The sequence below is a fragment of the Caenorhabditis briggsae genome (genome assembly GCF_000004555.2).
Source record: "Caenorhabditis briggsae complete genome, chrV, whole genome shotgun sequence".
Taxonomy (NCBI): Eukaryota; Metazoa; Nematoda; class Chromadorea; order Rhabditida; family Rhabditidae; genus Caenorhabditis; species Caenorhabditis briggsae.
In genome coordinates this window covers 8,450,040-8,465,804 of record NC_013488.2, presented here as the reverse complement: position 1 = coordinate 8,465,804, position 15,765 = coordinate 8,450,040, and the positions used below count along the sequence as shown (strand labels likewise).

At 38.1% G+C, this 15,765-nt stretch overlaps 5 protein-coding genes across 5 annotated transcripts; 2 read left to right on the top strand and 3 right to left on the bottom strand.

Moving 5' to 3' along the window:
- Window positions 1-295: 295 nt before the first annotated feature.
- Window positions 296-544, top strand: CBG23514 (the record flags this gene model as incomplete). The annotated part of the gene is made up of 1 exon (XM_002636733.1): window positions 296-544. A coding segment is annotated over one exon (249 nt), but the record flags the coding sequence as incomplete, so codon positions are not given.
- Window positions 545-949: 405 nt separating this feature from the next.
- On the bottom strand, window positions 950-2,127 carry CBG23515 (the record flags this gene model as incomplete). The annotated part of the gene is made up of 4 exons (XM_045237395.1): window positions 950-1,066; window positions 1,111-1,321; window positions 1,386-1,692; window positions 2,076-2,127. The coding sequence occupies 4 exons, from the start codon at window positions 2,125-2,127 to the stop codon at window positions 950-952; spliced, it is 687 nt and encodes a 228-aa protein (XP_045097735.1).
- Window positions 2,128-3,065: 938 nt separating this feature from the next.
- CBG23516 lies at window positions 3,066-4,983 on the top strand (the record flags this gene model as incomplete). The annotated part of the gene is made up of 6 exons (XM_002636735.1): window positions 3,066-3,346; window positions 3,396-3,560; window positions 3,606-3,814; window positions 3,860-4,140; window positions 4,185-4,387; window positions 4,731-4,983. The coding sequence occupies 6 exons, from the start codon at window positions 3,066-3,068 to the stop codon at window positions 4,981-4,983; spliced, it is 1,392 nt and encodes a 463-aa protein (XP_002636781.1).
- Window positions 4,984-5,229: 246 nt separating this feature from the next.
- Window positions 5,230-5,768, bottom strand: Cbr-cal-1 (the record flags this gene model as incomplete). Its single annotated transcript, XM_002636736.2, has 2 exons — window positions 5,230-5,349; window positions 5,403-5,768. The coding sequence occupies 2 exons, from the start codon at window positions 5,766-5,768 to the stop codon at window positions 5,230-5,232; spliced, it is 486 nt and encodes a 161-aa protein (XP_002636782.2).
- Window positions 5,769-13,456: 7,688 nt separating this feature from the next.
- CBG23519 lies at window positions 13,457-15,061 on the bottom strand (the record flags this gene model as incomplete). Its single annotated transcript, XM_045237394.1, has 5 exons — window positions 13,457-13,727; window positions 13,776-13,927; window positions 13,972-14,058; window positions 14,327-14,500; window positions 14,549-15,061. 5 exons carry the CDS (start codon window positions 15,059-15,061, stop codon window positions 13,457-13,459), a joined length of 1,197 nt encoding a protein of 398 aa, XP_045097734.1.
- Window positions 15,062-15,765: the final 704 nt, after the last annotated feature.

The following is a 15,765-nucleotide window of genomic DNA, read 5'->3' as shown; positions in this document are numbered from 1 at the left end:
GAAACGATATAATTCGGGTCAAAGTAATAGTCTTTTTAAAGAGTTGAACAAATTTCAAAAGAAAAAAAAAACCAATTATTTATTATTTGAACGTCATAAAAAAATAACTGAATTGAAAAAATCTACGTGTCAAAAAAAAAAGAACACAACTTTTTAAATTATAGAACCAAGAAAACCACGTGAATTGGTTTAGAAGCCTGTGACCCTAGATGGCCCATTGACCTCGGGAAGAACACTATAAAGGAAGAGGGAATTGAAAAAAAGAATCAGTTCTCGTCTTCTCGGGGCTTCACAAAAGGGTCCCGAGAAGGAGCTTTGGCTGGAGCCAGGAGCCAGGAGCCTGGGATCTGGAGCTGGAGCTCTGGAGCTGGAGCTCTGGAGCTCTGGAGCTGGAGCTGGAGCTCTGGAGCTGGAGCTCTGGAGCTGGAGCTCTGGAGCTGGAGCTCTGGAGCTGGAGCTCTGGAGCTGGAGCCTTGTGGCTGGAGCTCTGTGGCTGGAACCCGAGCTGGAGCAAGATGAAATGCTGGTGGAAGATCTTCTATGAAGTTCAAGATAATTTTTTAAATTCCTGCAACTGAAATCAGACGAATCATGCAGAAAAATGTCCACGAGAAACAAGATTATTTGGAGCATTCCTGATGGTTCAGACTGAAAATAAGAAAGAAAATGAAGCGAATGATCTTTGTCGCAGCAGCAAAGGTTTCAAAGATCTTGGAACAATGAACTCTCTGACGGAGGATCCCAATGCTGACGCCCACCGGATAGAATACGACAATCGATGCCCCTGTTACATCGGAGCTTGGTAGACCCCACCGGCCAAGAAGATCCTAACTCAGAACCCTAATTCATGAAATAAAGTGTTATTGAGCCAACTGATGATTCTATCCCTTTACGTCTTTTGAACTAAAATGATTGGCGGATGCAAAACTTAATTGACCTTTATTTATATTTATACAGAAGTTTTAGTGTAAAGAATTGAAGTATGTTCCTGCATTCGATGGGACAACGTTTGGATACTGAGACGAGCACGGAGATAACCTTGATCCAGGGTCCACTCGCGAACTAACTGAAATACCAATAATTATACCGAAAAAAACATTAAAAGCTCACATTATGCAGATGCTCATCTCGAACAAAACTGATTCTTCCAATATCTTTCAAAATAAATTTAATATTGTTTCCGAACATCGGACCCTCTTCAACAGTAATGAATCCATTTGACATGACAGTTGTGAGGATAACTTCTTTGGTATTTGGTTTGATAGTGATGTATCCTGATTCTCTATGTAGATCTTCCTTGTCACTAGACCAAGCTGCAGCGCTGAACATTCAAAGATCCAGTATTACAAACAAGAATTTTCAGATTCAGATAAAAAAACACTTACGTATAATTCAATGAACGAATGTTACTTCCGTCTGGAATCGAGATCTCAACCTCTTCAGAATACTTGAATGTCGGAATTGTGGGGAATGTAACTTTTCCGGTGTGTTCTCCCTTCCATCTACCGACCAATCGGCTGATGGGCTGCAGTTGGGGATTCAGGCGGCGAGTATCGAATTTGGCTTCGTATCTTGGACAGTTTCCACAACTTTTCCTACAATTCTTCTTGATGTATTCCTTTCGTTGACATGCTCCACGATCGGATGCCACCCACGATGCACATGCTCCATCGCTATCAGAACATTGCTGAACTGAAAAATATATAGTCAATAAGATACAAACATATTTTTCAGTTGATTTTCGGTCATTTTGACCATTTTCAGGAGTTTGAAGCTCAACTGTCAAGTTTCTGATCACTATGAAAATTTTGAAAATTGTAAAACAGATGCAGAATGCAAACTTTTCAATCTAGGTTTGCTTTACAACCTTCAAGATTTTCAAAGTGTTCAGACACTTGACATCCGAGTTCCAGTCTCCTAAAAATGGTCAAAAGTGCCTAGAATCAAAAATACTGTAGGTTTCGTCCTTAATGGCAAAAAACATTCAGAAAACAAATACAGTGATAACGATAATAAGTGTGATAACTATAAAAACGAAAATAAAAGAAAACTTTAAAAACAATTTTCATACTCACCACTGGGTGCCACATAAGCCAGGAGTACTCCCGTAACTAGCAGTAACTGCATCAGACAGCCACGTTATTCTGCAAATCGAACCAAAAATGTTAACTGTGATAATCTCAACTATTCTTCCCCAAAAAACACTTCCTTCTCCATCACCTCTCTCTCTCTCTCTCTCTCTCTCTCTCTCTCTCTCTCTCTCTTTTTTTTTCAAGAAGAAAGGCAGTAATCGCAAAAATTAAAAATGTAGAAGGTCATTCCAAGACAACGTGCCTAGTTTGGCAATGATTGCCTACATCATCGTCTTCTTTAATTTTCTGTGTTCTTCCTTCATCGTTTGCCTCTTTTCGTGTGGTTGTACGATGTTGAAAACCGACGGATAAACGGCAAACTGCATGAGAATTAGAAGAGGTGGAGGCAAAGATGAAAGAGAAGAAGAATCGAACAAAAACTGTCTTTTCTAAACAGATATCGCTAATGATAACATTTTCCGAACTTTGGTGATCGTACAAGTGATGATTTAGAGATAAGACAAAATATTATAATTTGAAACTAAAGTACAAAAACACATTTTTTTCAGTATAAAACGGGCCAGAGATCCAGAGTCCTGAAAATGGTCGAAATGGCTGAGAGTCAACTGAAAAAATACATTTTTGTACGTCTCATTGGCTGATATATGACAAAGAAAAAGGTTTCAAATCAGTTTTCTACCAGTGTTTACCCTAAGTTCTTCTAAAAGAAAGAATCCTTCTGGCTGTTGATTTTGAAAGTATTGGTTGGTAACCCGGTTTTTGCCTGACCATTATGTATTTCAAATTTAAAATCAAAGTGTCATGTTTGTTGGTCAGCTGACACTCACCCTTTTCACTGTCCTAGATGAACACTATCACCATCTTGTGTCTTCTTATCAATTGTTAAATTGGTAATCTGATAACACAAGGTGCAGTGTGTCCAGCAGTCAGTCTTATTGTCCCCGACCCAGCTCACTTTACTTTTTTTCCCCAATGAGACTACTTTTACTTTCTTGTGCTGCTCTTCTAGCACTAGCAGTTCTCTCTGATGCTCGATACCATCCGAGGAAAGGGTTGGCAGCTGGTAGACAGCGAAAACATAAATATCAGGATGAAGGAGAGGCATTTGTTGTGTTGGTAGCTGGATCGAACGGATGGTACAATTACAGACATCAGGCAGATGTGGCACATGCATATCATACACTTAGAAACCATGGAATTCCAGAGGAGAATATTATCACAATGATGTATGATGACGTGGCTAACAACCCACTGTAAGTTGTCAGGAAATTTGATTGAAGTTTCATAAGTCCCATATGTCAGCAATCCCTACAAGGGAAAACTGTTCAACCGACCACATGGAAAAGATCTCTATAAAGGTCTTAAAATTGACTATAAAGGAGCATCAGTGACTCCTGAAAACTTTTTGAACGTTCTCAAAGGAAATGCAAGTGCCATCGACGGTGGAAATGGACGAGTACTGGAAACGTATGCACAAGAATTCCTTTATTTTTACCCCTAAGTTCTTTCTAGAAACGAGAATGATCGTGTCTTCGTCTACTTCACTGATCACGGAGCAGTTGGAATGATCTCGTTCCCAGATGGAATTCTGACTGTGAAACAGATGAATGATGCCTTGGAATGGATGCACAAGAATAAGAAATACTCCCAGTTGACATTCTATTTGGAGGCCTGTGAATCTGGAAGCATGTTTGAGAATGTTCTCAGATCTGATATGAATAGTGAGCTGTTTTTTAATCGACGATGAGCCAACAGTTATTTTTCAGTCTATGCTATTTCGGCTGCAAACGGACATGAAAGTTCATGGGGCACATTCTGCGAGAACGACATGAATCTTCCATGCCTTGGAGATTTGTTCAGTGTCAACTGGATGACTGATAGTGATGGAGAGGACTTGACAACAGAAACTCTCGAATACCAGTACGAGTTGGTGAAGAAGGAAACCAATCTTTCCCATGTGATGCAGTTTGGTGATAAGGATATTGCGAAAGAGACCGTTGCGTTGTTCCAGGGAGATAAGGAAGATAGAGAATACACTGAAGATTTTGTGGGTTCATAACAACGTATTCAAATTTATTAAGGTTGTTTTAGGGATTAACAGCTTCAAAATCTGTCAACTGGCCGGCAAGAGACATTGAGCTGAACCATCTTATCTCGCAGCATAAGAAATCGAATGACTTAACATTGTCAAACAAATTGGAGTATAAGATCAATAGAGTGAAAGAGACGAGAAGAGCAATCAAGAAGAATGTTCACATGATTGTTGATAAACTTTTTGAAGGAGAATCAGAAGAGTAAGTATACGAAAAAGGCATCACCAATTAGAAATACAAGGTGGCGCACAATTATCAGGACTTATAAAATGGATATATCTTCCGACACGTTTTTTGGAAGCATGAAAATTGGTAGAAATATAATTTGACGTTTGATTTAAAGCTACTGAAATTTTCGAAGCAATTCCTCAAGTCTTATTATGTTCAAAAAATGGACGGCGTAATTTTTCTCGCACGCAGTAGTGATTTTCCAACGCTTTACTCAAATTATATACCAGTACAAACTTTAGTCCGGGTAATTATGCTCCACGTCTGTAAATGTTTCTCATTTTTGATCCCAAATCCTAATCCCATATGTTTACAGTCTAATCAGCCGAGTGTTGACCCAATCTCGTCCAGTTCTCGACCTCCGTTGCCATCACATCGCTGTAAATATTTTCAAAAAGTATTGTATCGATTTCAACGACTACGAATACGCCATGAAATATGTGAAAGTGATCAATAACATGTGCTTCTATCGACGAATCGAAGAAATCATATTGGCACTTCCCGATATCTGTATGGACATTGACATTGAAGAAGAAGTCGCCAAGCGATTGGAGAAGGAATTTTTGTAAATTTTTTGATTTGAATACTTTATCTATTGTATTTATTATTTTCATGTTTTTTTGAATAAGGAAGCTTGTTTCAGAACAGAAGCTTGAACTATTTACATACAGAGAAAAAGAGGAATGATGAGTGAAGCTCGGGGATCGGGAGTTTTAGGGGTTGTGGTGGGAAACTAGGTACAAAAAACCAGTGCAAAAAAGTGTTATTAGATTACGGTGAGATTCTGCAAAGCGAGAAAGCGAATGGGGGATAATTTACTGATTGGACATCATCTTCACGAACTCTTCGTAGTCGATTTCTCCATCCCCGTCCACGTCAACTTCTTTAATCATTTCATCGACTTCTTCTTCTGAGAATTGCATTCCCATGTGCACCTGGAATACGGTAATGTTCGAATAACTTCCTAGCTCTGTAGTTTTCGACTCACCATGAAATATCTGAACTCTTGTGCAGTGATAACACCATTACCGTCTTTGTCGAATACTCGGAATGCTTCTCGAATCATTTCTGAATCTGTCTCCTTCATCATTCTTTTCATCATCACACAGAATTCCGGAAACTCAATCTGCCCATTTCCATCAATATCAACTTCATTGATCATCTCCAGAATCTCCTGTTCCGTCGGATTCTGTCCAAGACTCCTCATCGCAATTCCCAATTCCTTCGTCGAAATGGTACCGTTTCCGTCTTTGTCGAACATCATGAACGCCTCACGGAACTCGTCGATTTCTTCTGGGGTCAATTGCTTGATGATGTCTTCAGAGAATTGCATAAGATTCGATGGAATCGCCATTCTTTCAGCTCGGATTGCCTGGAATTTGAGATTTGGAAAATTTTAGGAAATATTACTCAGATAGAAGTAAGAAGTAGACTGGAAAGTACTTAAAACGGATGTTAAGAAAAGAGGGAAAAAAGAAGAAGAATAGAGGATAAGTGATAGAAATTTCAAAAAAATTTGAAAAATGAGTAGCTGAAGACCGCAACTGATTGTGAGTTTGTGTGTATGAGAAAGGGACCCCGGAAAACATGTGACGCACGTTGAACGGAATGAAGAAAAAGGAAGAGTCAAGAGAGGAGAAAAAAAGAGAAGAAATGATTATGAAATACCTTTGTGCTCAAGGAGAAGCAAAGTTTGGAAACTTTAACAAGAGAACAGAGGCACCGGAAACATATGTTTTAGAGAACATGCTGCAGGAGAAGAAGTTCGGAAACTGCAAATGATCTGTTAACAACGAGTTGAAAAATCATCACAAAATCGAATAATCTTTTTATTGAAAACTCACAGGAGAGGTCTGATAGTTTGAGCAAAATGGATGCACTTTGAGAACATTACAAGGTATCTCGTTTCAGATGTTATCATTAGCTACAAGCTTTTGAAATGAGTAACAACTGCTTACTCGACAAAGACATGGGGTAAGTACGCAGCTTTCATGTCTGGAGCAACAGGGCCCACTACAGTATACTTGTCATAATTCTTAAATTTTCATGTTTCTGAACTGTCGTATGGATAAATACTTTTTTAAAAATCCTAAAACATTGGACAATGACTAAGGATGGTTCATTTCACCTTTTGTCGTAAAATGTTAGCGATTTCATAGATATAAGCAGAAATTAGAATCTAATGTGGTGAGCCGAGCCTCTTCTACATTCCTTCCAATCTCATTTATTCTCAGAATGGAATATTTCCGCAGAGAAGAAGGTCGGACGGAAATTCGAAAGCGAGTCATAAGAATCAAAACCATTTCGTTCTCATTTCATACTCCAGTTGATGCGTTCAATGGGAGCTTCAAATGAAAAAAAAATTTGACGAATTCAGTGATTTATGGGTTGTCTCGTTTCGCGTGACACCTCGAGAAGAAGAAAATGAAGAAGAGCACAACGACTATCGGTTAGGAAAGATGGACGTTGCTCTGGGGTTGGGAGGAAGTGGAGCAGTCTTAGTTTTTTGCAAAAAGTGACACCTTTTGAGAGAGTAAGTGATGGAGTGACCCGCACAGAAACAAAAAAAAACGTCAGCTTTACAAAGAATGTGAGCCCAATAGTCAGAGGAAAAAGAGCCGAGAATTTAGAGTTTGTTGGTAATCCGACCCCTTGGCATCTCATTCTTTTTAGAGGAAAAGGACCTTCTTATTATCCGCTTATTGTTCAAACAAAATGAAGGATTCCAGAAGGAGAGGGGGCACTCCAAGAATAAGAGATCGGAAGCCATTGTGGGTGGGGGTGGCAAATTAGGTAAAGCGATACTTTGAGAAACAAAAAGAGACACTTAAGGAATAAGGGACCACCAATTGAACTAGAGAATCAAATGATCGTAAAAAAGTCATCATCTTTTTTCTTGATACTGGTCTTTGACGAGACGACGGCATGTGGTCTAGAGTATTCATGAAACTTTAATAATACAAGAACGAAGAATCTTCTTTTTCATTTTCTCTTTTTGAAATCTGGTAATATTTGAGTATGTTTGTAGACAGGGATGAACTCATGAGTCAGATTTCCAGGTTAGTCATGCTTTTGGTTACATCTTACCATGTCTCGGGCGAGTCGTGATGAGAAAAATCGAACCATGATTTTTCGAAAATATCAAAGAGGAGGTAGCAAGTAATGAGAGGTTATGGTGATTGGAATTGAAATAAAATCAACCGATTCGAAATCGAGATGCATTTTTTGTTTGTGTGTACACACAGTTTTTGACAGCTTTGAGAATGAAATGAAGAGAAAGGATTTGCTAGGGAAGAGACGGTATACAGTTTCTATTATTGTTTCGAAATTCCAATTCTGGAAATGATAAGCTCAGAAAATGCTCGGCACATACGCCCCTAATTGGAGCACCGGTGCCGCTGCAAGGCGATGCTCCAAGAGCACTCTGAACGGGGCACGATGCCCTACCGGGCCAAAAATTTTTTGAGTTAACGTACGTAAAATATCACACCATCATCACGCATGGGTCTGATAAACTGATGGGTCGGGGTTTTATACTAATCTCAAAATGTTTTCAAGTATGATTTTCAATGTGACCACCACCACCCGAAAACGCTTTCGCTTTTTAAAAATTTCGAGCCTCTCCGCAGAACAACAATCGATGTCTGAGCTGATCACTTGCCAAATCGAATTACCATGAAAACACTGATACTTAGTGGACACGTGAAGAAGAACTCGAAAAAAAAGAATCAAACGGAAAAGAAGGAGAAGATGACAGGGTGATAATAAATCTACATGAAAACACTATTGAAACATAGTGATTGACAATCAAAGAATCACTCACTCGTGCTTCGATTTCTGTCTGTGGTATCTCATATCCTTTTATCTTTTTATTTTACCCTCAGGAATCCAAAAAATGTGCCGAATTGGCTCTCTCGGGCTAAGAGAAGAAGATAAGAGACACCTGTTTGAATGGTCCAATTGAAAGACAAGGGAAAAAAGAGAGAAAGATCGCCTCAGGATCACAAAAATATGAATGTTTGAATCGAAACAGAATACGAAAAAAAATTCGAAAAGTGTTCCGAAGGAGAAGAATCTTGGGGAGGGTGATGCAGAAATATGCATGATGAGTGTGGAGCCGAATATTATATGCGTTCCAGATGTTTTCGAAATCGGCCAAGGAGGAAGTTTTCAGTTTTCAGAACCTCATCGAAAATTGGAAAAAAAGAGAAAAGAAAACAGCTGAACACGAAAAATGAATGTCTGGGAATTCTTTGGTTTTGTTATTTGGAAATGTTGTGTATCGATGACTGTGCAAAAAATGGGATAATTTCTGATTCATTCAGTGAGAAAAACTGGTCTACCGTAGTTCAGAGGATCCTTCAGGGGACCGAATTTGAAGAAAGCAATAAAATCAAGTCATGAAAATGTTCTAGAATTCCCACGCATGACCTAAAATTGTCCCAACCAAAAAACTCTAAAACAAAAAAAAACAGTCAACAAAAACGAGCTACACGGACCCCAATGTCTCGCCAGTTAACAAAAATCATTATCATCAAATAATCACGGGGTTGATGGCTCAATTGTTGGGTTGCGAGGGTGGCTGTGGGAGTCAGTCTCGAAAGAAATTTGTCGTTTTCTTCTTCATTGTGTTTGGGGACACGTCCACACCGAGAGAGGGTGGTGAGGGTCCCAGGATAAAAGATAAGGGAGAAGAAAATGCTCACGCCAGAAGGGCCACAATAAATAATCAGTGGCGAGAGTCAATAGGCGGTTGTTCTTCAGTGGGGAGAATGGGGCGGAGTTGAAGTGACGTGGTGGAATTTAGGTGTAGTGACGTAAAATTCCAAGGGTTTTGGCATTCCTGATGGAGAGAATGGAATGTGTCTGGAAGTTGAAAAAGAAAAATCTGGGCGGAGTTTGGATGCTCCTATTCTAACGGAGTTGTTTATGCTACCGAGAGAGCGAAGGTTGATAAGGGCTAAATGGATGGGAATAATATTCTAAAAAGGAAGACGTCACGGATGTCGTGGAGATGGATTACACACATTTTTAGTGTCCATGCAACTAGAGTGAAGCTAGATATTTCATAATTGTAATTAGTGTTCTGGTACAAAAAATGGGAGCTGAAGGTCCTACAGCGAAAACTACCGTAATCTAGAAATATTTTTCGTTTCCGGCTTGATTTCTCGATTTCCATACATTTTCGGTCAATTTTTTTCACTTTCAAAATTTTATATTTTTCAACTTTTCAAGGGAAAAATAACAGAAAACTCGACGAGAATCAGTAAAAAACGAGAAAACATTTTCAGGTTACTTTAGTTGCTGATGTGGAACCTTCGGCCGCTGTCACCGACGTTTCTCTTCCACAGATCCGATTTTTTGAAGAAAATAAAGAAAATGAAGATTTTGGGGAACATGAGAAATTTATCAAATTTCGAAAAAGAAAATTGATCGAACTAGCATTTTTGGAATATTTTCAAATCGTAATTTAACCACTTTCTCGAGGGAAATTGGTTTCCAAAGTTGCCAAATTTTCTCAAATTTGAAAGTTGAAACGAGAAGCTATAACCCTGAATTTTCAAAAACCCAAAATCTTACAACTTTACAGTAGTCAAAAGTTCAAACACCATCACATAAAAATTGGCAGAATGCAAACTACTAAAAACGAGGTCATAAAACCTCCACTTTTTTCATTTTTTGTGGGAGCAAAGTTTGAAAGTCCAGCAAGCGACAAGTGAGGGTGAGAATGGGGGTTTGTAACAGTTTACATGATTGCATAGCACTTGAAAAGAGAGCCTCAAGAGCCAACATGAATCTCCACCTCCTCAAATACTTGGTGAAGTATTAGGTAATAATTTGAAGTTTGGACTGATCTTCAAACTCTGTTTATTTTTCAGATTTTTTATGGGTCAGGTGTATCCAAAAATAAGATAAGGATTATACACGTAGAAAGTATCACTGAAGCCATATGGGGAAATGGAATTAAGAACACGAGGATTGACAAAATAGATTACAGATTATGTGAATCGGAAGAGCAGAAATTGAATCATAAGGTTGAAAAACGAAACGAGAGTGACCCCGGCAGCTTCCTGATTTTGTTGTGATGATACAAATTTTTACAGCTAAACAGCAAGAAAATCCAATAAATGTACGCAATAAACGAATGACTTTCGACCGAGACTGGGTATTGGAAAGACCATTAATTCCAGCTGATCCGTTTTTTTTACTTTTCCGACCAGGAACAAAACGTTCCCTCGAAGCAAAAACATAAAAACATGAGGGTGGGAAGGACCCGAGAATTTCAAGATTTGAGCCAGCACAGCAGCAGCCGGTGCGGCGACAGGACGAAAAGTGTCGGCGAGTCTTTTCTCAACGAGTTTCGAGTTGTTCGTTTGTCGATTTGAGTGGGGCGAGAAATGAAGCAAAAAAAAGAGAGAACAAGCATAGAACAAACACGATAATATCGTGTCTGAATTCGTTATGGACAAGTGTGGAAGATAGAATAATATCACCATAATTTTTAATGGTCCCATTCTTGATATCTTTTACAGATAACGAGCTACCTGAGCTCAAAGGTGATATTTCGTGTAGCGTTTAATTCAAGTGTTCAGGAAAATTAGATATTGGTTTTACAATAAATGACATCTAGTTTTAATGTAACATGTTTTCGTTAAGGGTATTGCGCGATTTGAATGACAACAATATTTCTGTATATACCCGAAAATTCCAGCCCGAGTTACGGACAGCTGAAATAGAGGACAACCACTGTTTCCAGAAATAAAACTAGTTTTGTCAAAAACGAAAAACTGGCTTCATTCCGGAAAAATACTTCAGGAGAAGATAAGTGTTTCTGAGTAGAAGCAACAAGACGCGGAATAACTGAAAAGGATATGTCCAGATGTCTTCTGCGGGGACGGAAAAGAGGTGGAATATTTGAGTGACCGCTTCCCTTTTTTAGTCTACGCCCTTTCCTAACATAGAATTGTATCAGGAAGAAAAAAACAACTGACATCACAACATTTTCAGTAGATGAGACTGTTCAATAGATTTTCAAAAATTTTCATTAACTTCGAGTAAAATTGGATAAGTTCGAAAAATTTGAGAAAAAAATCCGTTCATCAAGTTCATAAGAAAAGTCTAATGAAATCCATTACCTGAATCAAAATAATTATTTTATGTCTAGAGAAAATTTATGTAGAAAAAACGGGAAGCATTTCCTCATACTCCTCACACCTCAACTACATTTTGAAATCTTGGGACTGACTCATGTCCACTCGTGTACTGCATTATTTAACTTGTGAAAAAACCATTTTTCAAACAAAGCTTTCTGAGAAACGGAAAGATGCTGAAGTTGCTACAATCCTCTCTTTCTGTAGTTCAAAACTGGGAGCCGACACATGGGATCCACGTGAGCAAATGGGAAGAACACGAAAATGGGTCAGCTTAGTAAGTTAAGGAGTGTGTGGATGGGCAAGGAAAAAAAAGAAGAAATATGAATAGTCTGGGAAAATATGTAATCTTTCGTCCTAAACTCACTTCCAGAAATGAAAGTGAAGAAAAAGAAAAGGAACAAAATAAAGATTTGTACAGTGTCAAATATATCTAGAAGACAAGACTATAAAAATAAACTTAGCAATCAATAGCAGATTTTATATATTCAGTTTGAAATTTAAAATTCTACATTTAAAATTACAAGTTCTCTACAAGTCAAATAGTTTGAAATTCAACTGAACTTTTATAATTCTGAGAACATCATAAAATATTGAATATGTTGTTTGACCAACCAGGAAAAATGATTTCATCGGAAGATCTTCCCGGGTTTTTCAAGGATTCGGGTTGCTTGCTAAATAATAAATTGGAAAAAGGAGGTTTTTTGACTTTTACAGAATTGAACAAAATAGCCTAAATGAACAGAGGATCTGAAGTTCGCAGGGGGAAGAGCACCTTTCAAAAGTCCGTAAAAAACATTTAAACTTTAAAGATAAGATTTAATCTTGAATATCCAAAAATTATGTTTTCAAAACCCGATAGTCTGACGGATTTGAATTATCGTATTTTCTTTGATAGAAGCCTACCCAAACCGGCAACTTTGAGCTCAATTATATCGAGTCATGTAAAAGATTTCAGAAGTTTGTCAACTGATAAAATATTAGTGAAATTATGATAAGTAATTTATATGTTGAGAAAGCATTGTCATCTTTCACAGGAATTGAGATAAATTTTTTGTGAAGTTAATTATTTTTTCTGAAGAAAAAATAGAAAGAAATTTCTTCGTGACTACAGAATTCGCATTTTTATGGAGGAGTTCCTTTTCATGAGGGACCAGAAAAAAGAAATATACTCCTCAATTTCCGGTTGCCTAGAAACAAAAAACCCATAAATCCGCTTCTGTGCCATTTTCCTCATTTCCTTCTATACATATATTTTTCCAATTTTCTACGATATTCTCTTTGATACTGACCGAATAAAAAAACTCCAGGCGAACCAAAGAACCAAAGAATTTGAGATATGTGTATTGAAAATGCATGGGGGGAATTTCGGATGAATATCAAAGTGCTTTCAGACGTAATCTATATGTCAACATGCTGTCAGAAGACAATCGATCATCATTGAGCTTGTGCTTCTTTAATCGTCAAACAATTGTTGGTGAGAAAATATCCGATTAATCAATTTTGTTTCGCCAATGTGTCTGGCGATGTGAAGAGTGTGTCTAAACAACTGTTCGGGGGGTTTGAGTTGACATTCCGAAAGATTTATATTTTATTTACAGAAAGACAAAGTAAAAAAGAAAAAGAAACAAAGTAAAAAGAGATGAGGAAGATGATACGGAGAATAAGTTATAGAGTAATGTGGTGGTGTACTCGTGGAAACAATAACATAAAGATAAGACAACAATATAGAAAGAGCTTTGGGTTGGGAAAGAGAGAAAGAGAGAGAGAGAGAGAGAGAGTTATAGATATTTAGAACTAACTCTAAAAATGGAGAGAATCAGACAAGAAAGATCTAGAAGTGTTGTTCTTTGGGAAAAGAAAATAAATTAATTTTAATAATAATTTTGAACTAGCAAATATCCGGACAATGCTCGCAACACAGTTTTTCGTTCCAGAAAATGGTACAGTACCTTCTGAGATGTGTCATTCTGGCTGGCATCGATTCCACGCATGCTTGTGTCATCTGGAGCTGGTTCGCTTGACGAACTTCCAAAGACGGTTTTACTGGGCGACGGGTTGTTGGAACAGCTGGCTGATTTGGTTGAGTAAAGTAACTGTCTTGATTTGGATAATTGTTCTCTCGAAGGAATTCAAGAACATCTGCGTAGGATGTGGTCATTCTGAAATGGAGATGTCGAATTCAGCAGTGATCCCTAGAGTCTTCTCACCTATAGTTAAACTCCACAGTGTAACAAGCCGCGACTTTAGCAGAGTTGTGAAGGCACTGTAAAGCCCATCCTGTTTTGCAATCTTCCATGTTACAGTACAAATAGGATAAGGAGTCACAGTGGGGAGCATTTCGATTGAAACAGCAGTCACACTGAAATTCAAATGTCTAATAAGTTCAAAAGTTAAAAATCTCACATCTTTGGATCCAGCCATCCATCGGTTCCTCGAAATCGCTGGCTTATCGGATGTGATGAGATTCAGAAAGACTTGGAAACGACCGCGCTGAAAATGTTAAAAAATATTGCAAACTGAAAATCTTCAGCCCACCCATACAGTCAACTTTGAGCTCAACTATCTAGATTCCTGTGAGAGATACAAACAATTGGTCAACTGATAAAATAATTATCATATTATGGTTAATATTTTATCAATTGAAAAACTTTAATAATATCTTTCACAGGATACTAGATAATTGAACTTCAAGTTGACAGTTTGGTTGCGCTTCTATTAGAGGAAACATGGACATTATATGTATTAAAACTATACGTACTCCTTTATTCAATCGTTTTTTGATCTCATCATCGATTCCTTGAGCTTTGCTTCTGATAAGACCCTCTAGATGGGAACGACTAGGAAGTTGGATTGTTCTACGGAAATCGTATTCATTGGCTTCGATATTATAGCATTTCGATACAGGAGTGTCGTTTTCAGATCGAGACAAAAACTGAAAATTATTTGAATAAACTTCAGACCCCGAGAAAAAAAATCTCACCTGATGTCTGCCAGCGGCTAATTCGTTTTCCACTGCTTGTGAGACTTGACAAAGATCACAATATCTACAGTACGTCCTTCCGTTTCTCTCGATCACTCCACTAAATTCATCGCATTTCTGACTAAGAAGCGTAGTTTCCGGAATCATTGTGTACGGTAGATCGAATCGGATACCAGCAGGACCTTCCAAAACAGGAACTTGAAGAGTTATTCCGATTTCTCCGGCTAGGAATCCAAAGTTTTGTTTCACTTTTATCTTTTTGAAATCTAAGGAATAATTTCCAGGAGCCCGTATGTAGTAGACTCGGTTCCCCCGCTCATTCACAATCTGAACGTCTTCTTCGTTGATTGTGATCTCGTTTTTTACTGAAAATCCAAGATAAGATTTTTGGAGATTACTGGACAGCTTACCTCCTCGACAGTTGTATAAACTAACTTCATCGATAAGAATATAAAGTTCATCATGGGCGAATACATGAACGATACTGGCAAGAAGAAGCCATATTGTTTTCATTATATAAATTAAATCTGAAACAAAGTTGAATAGAAAATTAAGTCCACTAAACAAACTCACAAATAAATCAACTGCGATGCCTATAACTCCCTTGGAATATGTGATGTCTGAAATAATAACTTTCTACAATATAGCAATAACAATATAAGCTGTAAGCCGACAACCGAAATGAAATGAAAATTCGAAAGAGAGAACGGACACGGCACAGTGCGTCTAGTACGCTGCGGCAGGGGAAAGGTTTGAGTGTTGCGGTAAAAGTGAAATCGGAACATTCGACAACCGAATTGCATAATCGGCCATCACGACGACAGGATCCTATGCTTGTGTGGCAATGGCTTCGCAGGTCTTTGTGACCAGTTTGAGGATAATTTCGAGTGGTCGGAGGAAAGGTTTTAAAGAGAGTGTGTGTTGGTTACTTTGTATGCTTCGTTTAAAAGTGTTCAAAGAACCAAAAAAGTGGAAAGAACTGAATATATTCCAAAATGGATTGTTCAGCGAATTGTTAGTCATGATATCGTATCAAGGGGATTCATCTAAAAACTAGAAGGAATTGGAACATTATCCATCCAGAAGTTTATTTTGGCTGTGGGTGCCAATATTCAGCCAAACTTCCTGATTTTACAAATCTTTGCTAAAAGTTGGAAGGTCCAAACATTCGGCGAAAAATTCGGGGGAACAATGATTCGGGGAAACAAGGGGGTACA